Genomic DNA, 18,104 nt, shown 5'->3' on the forward strand with positions numbered 1-18,104 from the left:
TTTCAGTTTTTAGGTCCATTTTGGCGACCATCTTGATTATCTGAAAATACTCAAGGATGCAAGAGTTACATCATCTATCCGGATTTACCCTCAAAATAGGTTAAAGCCATCAAGGACATATGAGCAAATAAGGTTGCTTGGCTCTTAATCGGACTCTGACATTCAAGGTCCTAAGTTTACGTGTTCTGCAGATTATGTTGATTTTATTGTATTGACAGCAGAATGACGCAGAAGAATGTAAGTGCATTAAAATTCAATGTTTGAAAAGTGAACTATTGTATGTCTGCTGCTCTTGTTGAGGCTATCGATACTATAGATTCACGCTTTAGCATTTTCGCTGTTGGTTTGTTCGGGATTGCTAATTGGTATAATAATAAAGCTGGAAAACATTAATGCTGAACATAAATTTAACATATCAAATACTATTGATTGATTGATTGAGGTTCAGTCAACGCTTCCATAAAAGTCAACACATAACAGAAACAGACAGCATTACAAACAATAAGACATTCTATATATAAAAAGATTTTACAACAACATTCATGAGAAATACGAGAAAACAAAACAATTGGAAAGTGTTAGGAGACAAGCAGCAGGAAGACACAGCCTCATATTAAGCCTGTCTCCGAAAAAAAAAATATATATGTAATATATTATCATGTACCACGTAATCATGCAATTGAAATACTATTGACGAATACAAAAACATCTCAAATTCGGCATATTGAAATAAGATTTTACATACCTATATTACAATGCAATTATTTCAATGTATACGTTATATAATCTTATTATAAAACTCATAATTTATGTGTAAAACAGCAAATTGTTCATGAATATAACGTCGTATTAAACCGGGACAAAAATCAATCTTCTGAAGGACTTTGGGTAAAAAACAAAAACAAACAAAACTAGAGATTGTAATTTGTCATCACTGACAAATTAAGGTGATCCGATTTTTTTTTTTAATCAATGATTCGAGGTCTGATCGCAATAGGCAACACCATACAGGTTTCATCTGTGTTTAGAGACATTGGTTGTGTGATGTTTGGATTCTCATTTAGAAAAGGGAGTCAAATCTGTCATCTTTGGTTCCAAATTCTGTATACACTAGATAACGAAGATACAGCAACAAATATATAATTTAGGCATGACCATACAGGTTTCATCTGTGTTTAGGGACATTCGCCGTGTGATATTCGGAATCTCATTTAGAAAAGCGAGTCAGATCTGCCATCTTTGGTACCATATTCCGTATAACACGTCATAATAAAGAGACAGAATGAAGTATATTTGACCACTGACCTCACTTTGCACAGCCAGGATGGCATCTAAGCAAAATGTGGTTATTTTGTAAAATGATTCTTGTAACATGGTCTTTGCGTGTGCAAAATATGGAAGAGACAGGACATGTATTCACTAAGATACAGAATGAAACATTTATGACCTTTGACCCTAATTTACATACCCAAGATGGTGTCTGATCAAGAAGTTGTTATTTTATGAAATAATGTACGTGACATGAACTAAACATGTGCAAAATTTGAGGGTGATAGACGCTGTTTTTCTTGAGTTATTGCAAAGAAAGTTGCAGAAAGAAAAGAAACATCTCAATACATGAAGATAAGCTTTAAATTCAACCACGTTTTTTAACGTGATCCCGACATCGTATGAAAAAAACGAAGGGTAAAATACAATAGCCCAAAGTCTCAGCTACAACATATTAAGATCTGGGAGAAATTCACCGAAGCATAAGTGAGCTATTGCTCGAAAAAGATTGTCATAGCTTCATTCGCAGAAAAACCGCACTCCCATAGAGATAACACGTCATAATGAAGATACAGAAAGAAGAATATATGACCTTTGACCCCACTTTGCACAGACATGATGGCATCTGAGCAAAAAGTGGTTATTTTGTGAAATGATTCTTGTAACATGGTCTTTGCGTGTGCAAAATATGGGAAAGATAGGACATGTATTCACCAAGATACAGGATAAAACATTTATGACCTTTGACCCTAATTTACATACCCAAGATGGTGTCCGATCAAGTAATTGTTATTTTATGAAATAATGTACGTGACATGAACAAAACATGTGCAAAATATGGGATTAATAGCCATTGCTGTTGTTCATCTATTGCGCAGAAAGTAGTAGAAAGAAAGAAAAATAAAGAAAAAATTATGTTATTTTATAGAAATTTGAAGGAAAAGCATAAAAAAATCAGAAAAAAGATAAAGTAAGGAAAGGGAGATTAAGATTAACTAAAGAAAAAGAAGAAAAAAGTGTTCAAAAAAATAAAAAAAAAAATTGGCAGGGCTGAGCCTCGAACCAGGGACCTTAGGATTACGAGTCCGATGCGCTACGCAATGACCTATTTCATTCTCCATAGGCCCTGTGTATTAAGCAAAATGACGCTGCATCGAAGCCTCGTGCCATTTTCAACCAAGTTTTTCAACGTGATGCCGACATCGTATGAAAAAATGGAGGACACACTTAAGATAGCCCAAAGTCTCAGCTACAACATACTAAAATCTGGGAGAAATTCACCGAAGTATAAGTGAGCTAGTGCTCGAAAAAGAGAGTCATGTCAATTTTCACTGCCAGAAAAACTGCTCTCCCATAGAGATAACACGTAAACTGGTCAAATTTTACAAGGATACTTTCAATCCATTTTTACGAGGTGATGACGTTATCCAATCAAAATGTTGTTATTACATTGATGAAAGAACATTTCATAAGCTACAACATACTGAAATCTGGGTGAAAATTGGCGAAATTTAAGTGAGATACGCTCGAGTGAATTTGAAATTTGATGACGTCATTTGGAAAATTTACTTTGTTTACTTTATTAAGAAATTTGATATCTTTTAATCATTTTTTCAGCATAGCCAGCCCATGAAATGACATGTACAACTCATCAGCTTTTAGAATATGTCAAGAAAATGGGGGGTCACCGTCCATCCTGACGAGTAAAATCCGATTTAAAATTGGCGGTTTTTTGGCATAGCTGCACAGTGTATCCCCATTGACGCACGCGCGGAATTTTGAATTTGACGGGCCCGTATGACGTCATATTGAGTCGGATCGACTTGAAACTTGATAGAAATATTCCTTGACATTGTGGACATCCGATCCGTGTGAAAAAACTGAAAATTTCTATTGCATATGAGCTGTGCGTGCGTATATGCGCGCGCGCGTACGCGTCCGTCCGATTTTTTCAATTTTTCAAAAAATGCTCCAAATGGTCTGAAACGTGTGCAAAAAAGATTTGAGCTCGATTTGAGCATACAAATATTTCAACGCGCGCGTACGCGCACGTACCAAGAGAAAATGTAAATTTTGAGAATATGAGTAGAATACGCATAATTTGAAATATATGTGACGTAAATTTCATTGAAAAACTTCATTCCATTAATGAGATATGATTGAGAATGTGTTTTCATATAATGACGTCATAGTGACGTCACGGTCGACTGATCACTTTGATTTTAGTTCGATTGCCGTCTTTGGGACACGATACATACATGGTATAAGTTTGAACTTGATAGGCATAGTACTTTCTGAGCTAACCTCTGCACAACTTTTGGGGAGAAATAAAGAAAGAAGAAGAAGAAGAAAGAATCCGTACAGATACAATAGGTGATCCGAGAGGATACTCGGATCACCTAATAAGAGACACGTGAAGAACAGCAAAGTGTATTTGAATATACTTCATTTGATTAAAGATAGAATTTATTGCATCTAGGGAAACAATCACAATTGTTATTACATTTACTATCACCATGCACTTTAAACACGTCAAGCACTGCATATTGTATACGGTTGATATCTCGTACGCAAAGTTGATATGCATATAAGGCCAAGTAAAAAAAGAAACCAGTTTCTCGTCCTCGCGCGCATCGATTTTGGCCACCGCATCGAATTTTTTACTATTTGCTATTTTCAAAATGGCGCTGAAAATACCAAGAAATTCATAATTCTCGTCCCAGCCCGCTCCCCGCCCGCATCGATTTTCAGTTGCCGCATCGACTCTTTTGATATTTTACTATTTTTTCGGCCGCCGAAAAAAAAGAAAAGATCGACAATTCACCTACCAATCGTGACGTCTCATTTCTAATTTTTACGCCTTGCGTCCTCTACTTAGCTGTAGACTGTAGTACAGTTGTAGCTTCTGTGTGTAGTGCGTATGTAATAACGCATGCATTTCACACTGCGAGCTCGGCCGATCGGCAAGAAGGAATGACCCACAAAGCAGTCGAACTGCACTGTAGTTGGATGGGCGGCGCGGCGGGCCGGCCTACTGGGCTGTGATGTACAGCGCACTCGGTACGTAGTGAACGCGATAGCGGCAACATTTTTGCGAACAATCGCTGATATTCCACGCATATTTCGCGCGTTGTTCGTAGTTTTCCCCGTTTCTGATATTTTGAGCGGATGAATTGTACTGTACAAATGCTTGTGAAGATTGTACGGTATCGAGTTTGTATACATTTTCATGTCATTGTGACTATGTGCATGTGTGTGCTGTGTCGGAAGGTACGGTGCCAGCAGGGAGGTCCACACCTCCCTGGTGCCAGTGCAGTGGCCGTGCCGCACCGTATATCGGCAAAGTGTGCGTGTTTTGTAGCTGTCCAGGGTCCCCATCCCCTGGTCTGTCACGGCGATACATTCTATTTTGAAGAGAAAATGAATGCACTTTTCCAGCAAATGTAGAATTATTAAATGGGTGTATCTACAAAATAAATAACTTTTCCACGGATTCTGGTTTGTCTCGTATTTCTGCGGGATACTTTTCTTCACGATGTAAATTCACGGACACAGCCGTGAGTGGTATCATCTGTAGTGTGTACTGTTATACAATAATTCATCATCCAAATAATGAGTGATTATCAAATGTCTTTTTAGAACATGAAGAAACATCTTTAAACGTTTAATGCTAGAATGCCATATCAGTATCATTTTGACATCCATCTGCAATTGTACAAGCCAGTTTCCAGTTGAATGTGCTACAATTGTACTGTAAAGAACTGCAGATATACATACCAGCTGTGTGGACACAAAAAGTCACAAACGCCAATAAATAAAGCAGTGTTTTGAATATCATGGAATTTATTTCAGTCGTACATTTGTTGAAAGACATGTTTTATACCTGTTTCAATTAATAGCACAATACATCAGAATTGCAAGAACACTGGTATCAGAAAAGCCATTACAACACTAAATACCAGTATTGAGATGGTCATTTTCCCTTGACATCTGTAGTGGAAAGAAAAAGCAAATGTATTTCTGCATGCATGAAGTTTCATTTCAAGTATGGCACATATATCTATTTGTTTGAAAATGCACAGAGTGCAGGCAAGACGTACACTTGGGACCTGGTCTCATAACACAGCTACCAGAGTGATATTTCATTTCATAAATTGAATATAGACAATTGTAAAGCCCTCTCTCGTTACCTTTCTCAGAATTACCGGACGAGAAACACATATTACTTTCATTTTGACGATCCTTGAAAAAATAGTAAGATATCAAATAGTAAGGACCTCCCTCATCGCCTTGCTCAAAAAACCCGGACGAGAAACTACTTTCTTTTTTTACTTGGCCTAATGCGTTTATATTCTTATGATGTAACAGGTATAGGGAAACCTAACATACATGATTTATTATATTTTCAACTTTTTGCAATAAAATATAGGGTACCAAGCCAATGCAAACATTCTATAGATATGAAATTCATTGAAAAAGATGTCATGTATCTCTAGGTGATTCTTACTTCGTGAAGCATTATTATGCCATAGGTATGTAGAAATGGAAAAAAGTCTAATAGCACACAAGCAAAGACATATTCTAACATATTGTATGCAAACTCGTTTTGTCATCTGCCATAGAATGTGAGTATTTCTCATATTATCGTATCATATCAATACAATACTGATAACGGTTCAATAAGTCAAGAGAAGTAGAATCATCTCACCCAATACAATTGTGATGCATGAGGTGTGTATTTGGATGATGAATTAACAATATTTTCATCAAGTTTTATGACAATATTTATTGACTGGCTTCTCCGTTTTATCTACGTGTGTATACTGCATCGATAATATTTTTGTATAAACAGGTATATTCATTTTGTAGCTTTTGAGGTGCAATGAATAGGTTTTTATATACCGTTGCGTGTATATATACATGTATCAACACTTTTATCTCCCCTTCTCTCTTGACCTCTCATATTTGGCTCACTCGGATTTTTTTTTTGTCATCACAATGTACCTCAACTCTCATTTCTCTCTTTTTTAATGCTCCCTGCGTCCTTTTCGTTTACTTGGCTTTTGCTCCCTCCCCAATGTCTATGACTTTTGATATCTAAATTCATATAATGTCATTTTTGAGCAGTGTCTTGTATTGTATTATTGTTAAAAAAAGTGTAATGATAACCACATTTAACTGCACACATTCACTTTACGAGAAGTAGAATTAGCTGAATATAAGAAATACAAAATTTTTGATAAAATCGTTATTGCATCTTTAATAATCACATTTAAGTGCACACATTCACTTTACGAGAAGTAGAATTAGCTTACCCAATATTATGGAAGGCGTACATGTTGTATTCGGATGATGCATTTCATGTTATTTAGATCTAGTTTTATGTTTATTGATTTGATCTCTTTTTTCTCATTCGTACCACATTGATGATATGTGTTTGCATCAAGAGGTATGTGTGTAGAGTTTGTGGTTTACACTTTATATGAAAAAATTGATTTTATATGTTATTTAAAATATTGGATAATTTGTTGTTGTTTTTTATGATGCACAATGTATAGGTGACATTATGCCACGCAGAAATGCTTCATACTTGCTGCAGTCAACATTTCTATTCTATCCCTCTTTCTCTCTTGACCGCCCTTGGTTTTCGTATATCCCGCTCACTCGGCTTCTTGTTGTCATACACCTTCTTTTCCCTTCCTTCTATTAATATTTTTATACCCTCCTCCATTCCAACCGCTTATACCAGACTTTGCCTTTGTACCTTTTTGTAGAAATATTTTGTACATTTTTAGATTTCCCCGTAATTAGTCCAGTGCAATATAAATTTCATTACATTGTGTATAGTATCTCCCGAGAAGAATCTCATCGACTAGTAAGGCTCTGATGCTAAAGCATGTCAGGTGCGCGTGTGTGATCACTTGTGTGTAACAATAAGAGATAGGAAATCAGCAGGAGCGTAGTGGTGTATATTCAAGAACATGAGAGAAAGAGCGAGTGAAAGTGACAAAGAGCGAAAGGAGAGAGGGAGAGGTGTTGAAAGAGAGAGTGTGAATATCGAGGGGCGAGAACAATATTTCTGGTGCTACTTCCGGGTTTCATCTCATTTTTTTCTTTTTATTTCTTTTGTTTTACCAACAAATAAAGAGGGGGCGCGCGCCCGGGTGTGCCCCCTCTGGATCCGCTACTGCGTCTACATGTCCTGTCGTACAACCTCGTTTTATGATCTCTATTATACTTTTTACTTGTTTCTTTTGTATGAATGCTTGTTTTGTAATCCGTTTAGTCTCTTTTACGATGTAATTCGATGTGCAATTCAGTCTTACGACTGCGAGGCATTGATACCTCAATATAATACCGTTTATCTATCTATCTATCTATCTATCTATCTATCTATCTATCTATCTATCCATGTAATCTATCTATCTATCTATCCATGCAATCTATCTATCTATCTATCTATGATATCTACAACATTGCACGCACAACGAGGATTATAGTTTCAATGTTCCATTGCTTATCAGTTTGCTGTGGTATTTTGTCATCGGTACAAACGTCTCCTGTGTGGTATCGATAATAAAGATGTCGTCTTTCATGATCTCGATGTCGAAACCCTCTTTGACCAAAGTGGTTTTCTTGTGTTTGAACGTCGACGTGATGTCCATCTGGTCCATGACACGCACAAACTTGGGACAGGCATAGCTCGGTAGGCATGACCTGATGTGTGCGTAGAGGGCGTGCCAGTCGATGTGATGGCCTGCTCGTAAAACGACGGCTGCCATGCCTGCTCTCCCGTCTTGATCTTGTCGTGTGTCAGAGAGAAAAGAAAGAGTTTGATTAAAGGTGAAATGTCACTCCATTCTGTGTGTAGGCCTAGAAGAACATTGGTATTTATGTGTAAGTAGACTTGCGTTTATTGTTCACTTGGAATAATGTACTAACAATAATTATACAGATTTGACATTAAACAATGATATTCGACTCAAACTAATGTTATAAATTTGCCGGAATATCAACAAAAATGAATAAATGATATGAAGGTGTTGTTTGCAAAAACCGATAAGTCCATTTTTGAAGATTTTGAAGTACGATCTCTGTCATAAAGTGCAAAATAATACCTTTTAAATGATGTATTGGTCACTACATACAAAGGTATATTTTTGAAGTTATGGTCAAAAGAAGCAAAAATGTTCTTATTATTCTCTTTATTTTTCTTGACCTTTAATCGCAAATATCTCCATTTGGCAAATATGGACTTATCTGTTTTTGCAAACAAACTCTTCATAATATGTATGATGTATATAACTGTAGTGTTCTCTGTATATTTTCAAATCTTGCCCTACAATGATTAGGAGATCTGTAAAGCAGAAAATTGCCATGGTGACGAATGGCTCCATGCTGAAACAATCATCCCTAACCTGGTACTGTAACTCCGTACACGTTTGCCTCGAGAATGGCGTCAAACGTATTGATGACCTGCGAAACCTCCGTCGTAGACACATTTTCCCCTTTCCATCTGCGAAAATTGAAATTGATTGTACAGTGCACTCCCGTTTATATAATGAACACGGTTATAACGAAATTCCGGTTACAACAAAATAAAAATTCAGCCGCAACATTATCCACTCTATGCATTTTTATTGTTTATTTGTTCGGTTATAACGAAATTTCGATATAACGAAAGAAAACTGCCGGTCTCGAGGACTTCGTTATAACGGGAGTTTACTGTAATCACTTTTCTTTCTTTCTTTCTTTTTTGTGTATGTGGAAAGGGGGAGGGGGCTAAGGAGTGATGGGTGCGGAAAAACACAAATTACCAAAATTATACATTTACAACATATGTATTTAATATCTTAACTCCTCTGAATATAAGAAATACAAAATTTTACATAAAATCGTTATTGCATCTTTACTTTTTACATTTACTTCCCTAACCCCGTCTGTGAGAGAATGTGCACAAATTTCACACACGCAACCTATGGACAGGAAATGAATAGGGCTGACAGAGGGTTAATGTGGACGCAAATGTTTACCTTTGAGTTATGATACATAGATTGAACACCCAAAACAATAAACAATTCGTTTATTGAAACTCTCATGATGAGACCTTGCCATATTGTCTCTAAAATCATTTCTATATATATAGGCCACAATTCATGGAGTCTACTTCCCTCGTCTTTACAGAGTATCCAAATTCGAAACTCGTTCATTTCTGTCTATGAAACACTTTTTACTCTTAGGGTTTAACGATTGATGACACTGCTAATATAAAATCTTAAAATTACTTCAGGATGAGCACGATTGTAAATAAACCTTGTAATGCTCTGGTATTTAACATATTCTTGGTGTATGTTACACAACCCCTTTAGCTCTTTTTGTACACCGACTTCCATCTTCTTTATACAACCAACCATTATAGGTTACTAGTACTCTTTGGAACAGTAACGCTGTAATCAAATTTGTAACAACTGATCAATGTAAGCTACTTCTGTCGATTATCGTGCTTCCTCTTTTTTACTCGTGGATATGTTTGTTTGTTCGTTATTCGATCTTTCTAAACGATATCTCTTAATGGAAATAAATGATGAATAGGTACCTATAGATAGTTATACCTGAATGTGTCTCCGACTCGATCCTTGAAGTAGACATAGCCGTCGTGGTCAATCATGAGAAGATCTCCCGTGTTGAAGTACACGTCCCCAGTCTGTTTTACACCGCTAACCAGTTTCCGCTTACTCATTATCTCGGGTCCCTTGTAGCCAGTGTAGGGACTGTTTTCATTCACCTTGCTTAGGGCCAACCCGGTCTGACCTTTTTTGTTTTTGTTTTTGTTTTTTAAGTAGAAGGGAATAGAATGTAAGTGATCATTATTCTTTACGTATAGCGAGCCCTCGATTTACCACGTTATTATACATTTAATGCTATTCAAATACAATGTACATACAGATGTCGTTTTCGTCTTGCATTCATATCTGAATCACTTGCACGGCTTACTAAAATTCAGAGTTGAATGCTTGGAAGACAAACAGTGGACAAATCGTTGTGTGGACCGGAAGCCGAATCTATTCCATGACATCGAGTGGTTGAAATATCACTTTGCATGTTTTCTTAAATACTTCCACTCATTCGGACTAACAGCATAATAATTATTTTGTAGATGCAGGCCTACCCCAGGTAATATGACGTAAAAGTTGGTTCGGAAATACACTAATCAAACCAGCTTAACTCGGATGGCCCTACGTTAATCACAATTGCACGATGATCAAAATATCAATGTTGACTGTGTCACGTCTGCATGACAGTCTGGAGACACATCAAGAGTTTGTATGATACAACACATTCAACATAAGACACTGTCACTTCGTGTCACTCTCTGTGGTGAGATGTGAAGCTGGTATACACACCATTTTGTAACAGCACACAGAGACCATCTTCTCCCCGCTTCGGCTCACCGCTCCCGTAGTCATAATCCACGATCTCCACATCGTCTTTCATCGTCTGCTCGGGTAAAGTAATGAAGACATATGGCCCGAATTCACGAAGGTGGTACAAATAAAACCATGGTTTAAACCATGGACAAAAACCATGGAGCGCCAAGTGTCGCATGCAATATTTCGTTACAAAATCAGTCATTTCGTCGATGAAATGATTATTTTGAAACAAAATGAACATTTCGTCCACGAAATGATAATTTCTCTAACGAACGGTCATTTTGTCGAAGAAATGACCAATTTAGTAACGAAATATTCCGTGCGACACTTGGCGCTCCATGGTTTTTGTCCATGGTTCAAACCATGGTTTCATTGTACCACCTTCGTGAATTCGGACCTATATAGTGTTCTAAATTCTTTAGAATAAACATAGTGACGATAGAAGGCATTTCAATGACAGAGAAGCGGTAGGATATGAAACAAAGTCATTCAAGAATTCAGATCCGTCATCGAAAGTAGGAAAACCGATTTTATAGCAATTTAACAAGTGAGTGGCATTTGTTAAAGTCACGGCAACATTGACTAACCTTCAGAAACCATGGGTATCTGCCAACAGTTCCAACTTTTCCGTCGATGTTTATGAATCCAAAGTTGCCCTCCGTAGCTGCATAAATCTCAAATAGTTTCCCCACTTTGAATCTCTCCTGGAATTCCCGCCAGATTTCTGGTCGAAGTCCGTTGCCTTGGGCGAAGCGTATTTTGCGTGGATATATTCCATCATTTGATTTCTAAGGTGCAACAGAGATGGAGATTGATTAGTAATGAAGTGACTACCTTTGAGTTTATAAGAAATACACATGGACCATATCAATCTTTGCTTTGTCATGTTTTGGGGTCTCCTATCATCCTAATAAAGTATGTGTAAAGTATTCGAAAATAACTATGGAGTAGATTTTAGAGGAAGCATGTTTCACCACCTCGGGTTCTGCCGTTCTTCACACAATTCTTGTATTCCAATACCAAGTTTTTTGAATGCTGCTACACATAATAAGTCTTATGCCCCAGTCACATAGACATCCCGGATCACCCCGGACCACCCCGGATCTGATCCGGGGAGAGATCCGTGTTGACGCCGGGAGGCCAACACGGCAACTTTTGGAGGTCAAAAACATCCGGCGTCCGACGGGGATTGCCGTGTTGGCAGAGCAATCCGAGGTGGTCCGTGTGGCTGCCGTGTAGCTGCCGTGTTGATCCGTGTAGATGCCGTGTTGGCCCGTGTAGACGCCGCGCTCTTCCGGCCTTATCCGTGTAGCTGCCGTGTTGGTACCGTGTGTACAATCATACCAAAATCCCGGATCTCCCCGGATCTCCCTGGACGTCCCCGGATCTCCCCGAATCACCGTGTAGATCCTTGAGCATCCGTGTTTATATGTGACTGGGGCATTATTCAGCGTCTTCGGCAAACAATATCAAGAAGGGAACTCTCCCAATGATCCTGGGTTTCGATGTGTTTGCAAGTCCCCCTCCACGAATTATTCATTTTCAAAGGCGAAAGTGTGTGTGCGTTTATGTGTGCTTGTGTGCGTGCGTGTGTGTGTGTGTGTGTGCGCGCGCGTGTGTGTGTGCGTATGTGGCCGGATTTGCAACTGTTTTAGACTGACATTCACATTACCCATGTTGATGTAAAATTCAAGGCATGAAAACAAGCGACGAAGTAGAGCTCATAATAAAGATCCTGTGAAATGAAGTGTGTACCAGCAGTCTTGAACGACGAAGATAGATAGATAGGTAGATATAGATAGAAAGACAGAAAGATAGATAGATAGACAGATATAGATAGATGGACAGATGGAAAGATTGCTAGATAGATAGACAGGTAGATAGACAGATAGACAGACTGCTAGATAGATAGATAGATATAGAAATCAGAGAGAGAGAGGTGGGGTGGAGTGAAAGTAAGAGAGACTTTCCATTCCAAGCAGGTCATACCAAGTGAAGCTCCTCTGTCATCCTCACCTTGGGCTGAGCAAGCAGGTAACGGCAGATCTCACCGATATAATGAAAACCTGTCGCACGATGCTGTCTGATGTCATCCCAGAATCGAGTTGCAGAAAACTTTTTGGCCACAGCCACTGTTCCACCTTTAAAACGACACACAGACAGCTTGAATAATCTTATCGATATCGATCGACTAGGCATAAAAAACACAGGGGTAAACATGAAGAAACCCGCAAAAACATTGTGCGGCTTTTGATGAGATGTACATTGCAAAAGTTGCAGGCTCAACGGTACTAATCAGTACAGTACAATAATCTCATGTCTTTATAGAATATCACGTAATGCTCCGCTTAACATACGAGAGAGTGTTAAGATCCAACCTGATCAAAAGCTGTCATCAATTACTCTTGAATCCTTTACAGATTAAGATGCGATAATTGATCCTATGCTCTTACGGAAAAGCTGACGAAGTACGCATAGGCTGATCTGTTCAACAAGTCAGATGAAATACCATGAAAATAGGTCCTATTATATATAATTTGATGGCATCGTCTATGCTACTTTCTCAATATGCCTACGGATGCATATTCCATCAGTCTTTTTTAGGGCAGTAACGCCTAAATCCAGCAATATTGTGTGTATTTATCATTGATTTGTCTGCCATCTGTGCACATAATGTTGCGTTGTGATTGCGGCACGTTGCATTTTGCTAATAGATGTAGATTGTGTAAATATATAGACCTCATGATCAAACGTGAACCCAGGTATTGTGCCTTAGAATTCAAATTGTGTGTTGATTGGCAGAGGCGTGGAAACTCTAGATTACCTGACGCTAAATTCGTAGATGCTCATAGTAAGTTGGACTAAACAAAGCTTACTAGGTAACCAACCGTATTCTCTCCATGAATTAATAACATAGATAAGGACTGACAAATTGTCGTTACAAAGAGTAAGTTTTACTGTCTGATACAGTTTTAGGGAGACAATGCGTTTGTGTGTGTGTAGTGGAGGGGATTGATCAACCACATTAAAAAAGAAAGATCGACAACATACCGTAATACCATACGGAGAAGACGCCTTGTAGCAGCGCTGCTGAGTGATACAGGGGTAGAGCCACGTAGTACACATCGTCAGGGGTGATATTGGAAAAGAAGTGGAGATAAGTGGAGCGAATGATCTTCCGATGTAATACGACCACAGGCTTCGGCATGCCTAAACCCAAGCAGGGAGAAGAGAATGGGTCACCGACCGTTTGTGTTAATTGTGAATAAGTGTGTGGGAATATGTGTGTCTGCTTAAGTTGGATGATTAAGATGACCATTCATAGATCACCTTTGCTGATCTGACAGGGCTGACGTTTAGCCACCATTTCTCATCTCTTACCACATAATTTACATACAACACATCGAACAAATCGAACCAGTATATCCCTAAGCCTAAAGCCCATCGAAATATTTCGGTGAAGAGGTTCTCTAAGGATGGTTCACTTATAAGACCAAAGATAATGTTCCCACATCGATTGAAAATAAAGCATTGTGACGTCACCACTTGAAATATCTACTGCCATTGCTTTCATTGATACATACCGTTTTCACATATTGAACAGGAACAAAGATTGTTTCCCCAACTTTTTTCTCTCTTTTTTATGTGTAAGAGTATGTTGACGATGGACATAAATCATATAACTATTCACATTATGTACACGGTAGCAGTGCTTTATAAGTTCTTTTATGGGACTGTCTATCATCTGTAAGTTCGTACCGCATAGACATCGGCAGTTATCCATTCACGCTGGAAAAAAGGAAATGAGAATGATTTCGACTGGAGTCTGATCGTGAGATATATAATCATTCGGCTACTGCTGGTCTACTGCACCGCATGTTGCTGCATACCTCCAGTGGAGATTCGGTGGAAAATATGAGGTAAAGTAGGGGATGGTGAGAACTGTAAACCTGGTATGGAAATGTTTTTACAAAATGGATCAGAATAGTTTAAACAAGCCTTTCACTCCAAAGCATAATATCGCCGACTATCTGACATTGATAGCATGCTGCTAGTATATGAGAAAACTGAGAGGAGTAATTGTGTGGTGCCTGCTGATTAAAAAACAACAACAAAAGCGAAGATTGTTATAATGATCATAATGAGGACGACGATGATACTAAAACTATAAATAACGATATCAATGACAACGATTATGATAATGATAATGGGGATTATGTGATTACTACTCATCTCAGGCTTATCAAAAAGAACTGACAGAGTGCACGTCATAGGGGTAGAAATATATGCTTTAATAATGTTTGAAGTTCTTGAGATGACCACCTGCTAGGGTTAAAAATGAAGGCCATGTTACGATTTATGAAGAAAGAATACCGATCTCGAACACTACACCATATAAATGTGTATACATGCACATTTACATGAGTAACTTACCTGTTGTGCCAGAGGTGAATATGTAGATAGCTAGGTCGGTCAATGAATACGCATCCCTCGCGTAGGGTTCCTTTGGGAGGTGCGATGTTTCCATAGTAACCACTTCACGGGGTGACTTGATGTTCTCCTTGTTGTCATCGTTGACCAGCCACGCGTCGATTCCGAGTTCGAGTAGCTCAGGAAGAATCCCCTCAACGACTGGAAGGAAGTCTGTGAAATGAAAACAGAAAAGACATTTCACTTTTCTCGAATAAGTCTGGGGTCTGTTTCACAAAGATCATGGACCTAATATACATGGACTGTTCACTGCAGTCTTTCTTTGATGTAATGATCGTCGCCGACACCTGATTTAATATGTACATCTTAATGAGTACATTCAGGTGTCTGGACAATAACGATTGTGTGATCATGTATCGTCACTAACAAAAGAATCTTTTCCCCTCATTTCAGTCTTGTTTCGCTGATGTGCCTTTTTCAGACGGAAATGTCTTTGAATAAATACAGATGGTGAGGAGCAGCAAACCTGAGATCATTAAAAGTTTCGTGTCAAAAGATGGGTAATTGCTGATTCGCACATTTTTGCACACGCATAAGACCTTGCCTAGTGGCAAGATATATCTGTTCTCTACCATTACCCTCCCTTTTGATCTGGAATAAGCTGGAGAAAAATGAAATATTGAGATCACAAATGACAATCATTCTGCCCAAATGTTAGCTTTCTTTTAAAAACTGCCTGCTTCTCCCAAGCGAAATTGTTTGAGGTATGATTTCCTAACATACACCACAACTGCACATTCACTTTACTTGATTTTTGTGAGTTATTTTCTTCTGCGCATATAGTTTTAGATTTTTTTCGAATCTCCGTCTTGTTCTTCTCCCGGCTTGCTGGCGGTGACGATCATGGGATCAAAGCACTGAAGCATGCTAAAATGTCTTTGTGGCGCTTTTGAGATGCACGAGTGCATGAATTAATTAACGATACGATGAATGTCCATGTGTATTAGGTCCATGCAAATATCGAGCTAAGTTCGATTTGGCGCTGGTCTAAATGAATTCGACTCACTGTTACACAAAGTCGATCTTAGCCTAACATTGACTTGATTTTAACATACACTGTAGTCGATGCAAAAAAAAAAATGTAATTGAGCCAACGGTTGTGGCGGACGAGGAGTGAATTCTAGACTCAAGATTGCTAGAATTATTTTGCAATAGGTACAATTTATATGAAATTTCAGTTATCAGGCGCATTCATTGTCAAAATCGTTAAAAACAGTCACCTTATTTTTTTTACATAAAATATATTAATAGCCATAGTTAAGTAGGTAAAAAGATGTCGTGTTTACTTCTGTACAGGAAATATAACCCAAATGCGGCTTCTTGACCGAGTCCCACTGATGTTTATGTGTGGCAATCTTCAAATTGGAATTGTATTTTACATGCCTAAGTTATTATGTGCGTGTTGAACTGTAATTTATGTTTAACTCTACAATAGCACTCATTTACTATATTTAGCAAATAGATTTTGTGAGATTTTCTTGATGTTTTCGTTATGTCGGTGTCCATGCATCACGCGCTCACGAAATACTGTAGGCTAACCATCCACCGATGGAAGCGTCATATTATGTAATTGTTGAAATTAGTTACTTTTGAACGGATTGCATGTCCAAACCATGCCTCTCTATCTTCGGGATCAGAGAATATAGAAAAAAAAATTAAACCATGATAGGCACGATGTCTTACTCGTCAACGTCTGCAGCCATGGATATTGAGATTTAAGCGGTGTCAAGTGGATAACATTGTTGCAGCGTTCAGATTAGTATGAATTGATAAATAATATAGGTATTTGTTATTTATTATTGCCACAACAATCTCCTTCTCCTTAAACGTTGTTTGTAGCAAACTGCAATGCCAACAATGGCCAATGGGGTATTCGTTTTCATTTAGTCTTACCGGATCCAAAGATAATTTTCTTGGCTTCACTGGCCTGCATGCAGTAAATGAGAGCCGCTGGTTTGAGGTTTGTGTTTAGAAGGCTCACCACGATACCTGCCTTCATTAGTCCAAGACACGTCCAAGCAAACACCGGCCCATTGTGGAGCAGAAGACAAATGGCATCGCCTTTCTGTAAGCTGGGATCTCTGTTCATTACCCAGCGGGCGACTCGATTAGCCTGCCTATCCACCTCGGAATAAGTGTACACCTCGTCGTTGAATAGAATACATGGGTGATCGGGCTTATGGTAGACATGGCGATCGAGAACATCGAGGATCGTCTGTCCAGACTTCATTTTCTCCTGGATTGATGAGTTCCATTTGACTAAATTTAGAAAGTACTTGACGTCCTCAAACCAGTTCGTGTAATTGATTCGCAGCCACGTGTATGCCACCAGAAGGGTTGTAGTAGTGGCTGCAGCAGCCAAAAGACAGAGATCCCAAATCGCAACACCTTGTTCTCCTCTTTCAAGCTTAAGTTGGATCCACACGCATCCAACAAGGACTGAAATCAGTGCGCCGGTTACGGCAGTTTGGCAAAATCCTACCGCCATGTTGCTACAAGGCACCTTGTCCTACATGCTCTTTATAGATTTGTAATTACGGGTAGGAAGACTGGTGGTACTCAGGACTTCAGTGTGAGGGATAACGATTGCTTACAGCTCAACCTTTCTATGATTTTAATGAGGATCAGGTAATCATTAATGCATGGGGACCTTTGAACCCCGCCGATAAGCCGTGTTTGTAATGCGGTGTGAATTCCATTTTGTCTGAGTGGCGAATCAAGTCCTGTTCAATGCGTTCTCCTAGCTCATTTGAGTTATATTATCAGTGATTTTATGCCTATGCAGGGATGCACGTAAGAATAACATTATCATACACTCTGCCTTTTACTTTCCATGCTTTTCTCAGGGCTTGTATGACAAAGCCAAACATGCTTATGTTACGATTTTTTTTTATATTTGGAATAAGAAATGTG

At 38.5% G+C, this 18,104-nt stretch overlaps 1 protein-coding gene across 1 annotated transcript; it reads right to left on the bottom strand.

Annotated features, from left to right (window-relative positions):
- Positions 1-7,763: 7,763 nt before the first annotated feature.
- LOC139717113 (long-chain fatty acid transport protein 2-like) lies at positions 7,764-17,872 on the bottom strand. The gene is made up of 9 exons (XM_071628619.1): positions 17,085-17,872; positions 15,135-15,344; positions 13,752-13,910; positions 12,717-12,841; positions 11,288-11,488; positions 10,674-10,767; positions 9,882-10,080; positions 8,688-8,785; positions 7,764-8,071 (listed from the first exon to the last, which is right to left on the bottom strand). The coding sequence occupies exons 1-9, from the start codon at positions 17,677-17,679 to the stop codon at positions 7,764-7,766; spliced, it is 1,989 nt and encodes a 662-aa protein (XP_071484720.1). The 5' UTR covers positions 17,680-17,872.
- Positions 17,873-18,104: the final 232 nt, after the last annotated feature.

Source organism: Diadema antillarum, unplaced genomic scaffold (assembly GCF_040938485.1).
Source record: "Diadema antillarum isolate AM-2024a unplaced genomic scaffold, OU_Dant_1.0 scf00000071, whole genome shotgun sequence".
NCBI classification, from domain to species: domain Eukaryota; kingdom Metazoa; phylum Echinodermata; class Echinoidea; order Diadematoida; family Diadematidae; genus Diadema; species Diadema antillarum.

Excerpts from the sequence above, each read along its gene's own strand:
- LOC139717113 (XM_071628619.1), bottom strand. The coding sequence starts at position 17,679 with ATGGCGGTAGGATTTTGCCAAACTGCCGTAACCGGCGCACTGATTTCA. Across the intron at positions 8,786-9,881 it reads CGAGTCGGAGACACATTCAG|ATGGAAAGGGGAAAATGTGT; the intron begins GTATAACTATCT and ends CAATTTTCGCAG. Across the intron at positions 8,072-8,687 it reads GTACGGAGTTACAGTACCAG|ATCAAGACGGGAGAGCAGGC; the intron begins GTTAGGGATGAT and ends ACACACGACAAG.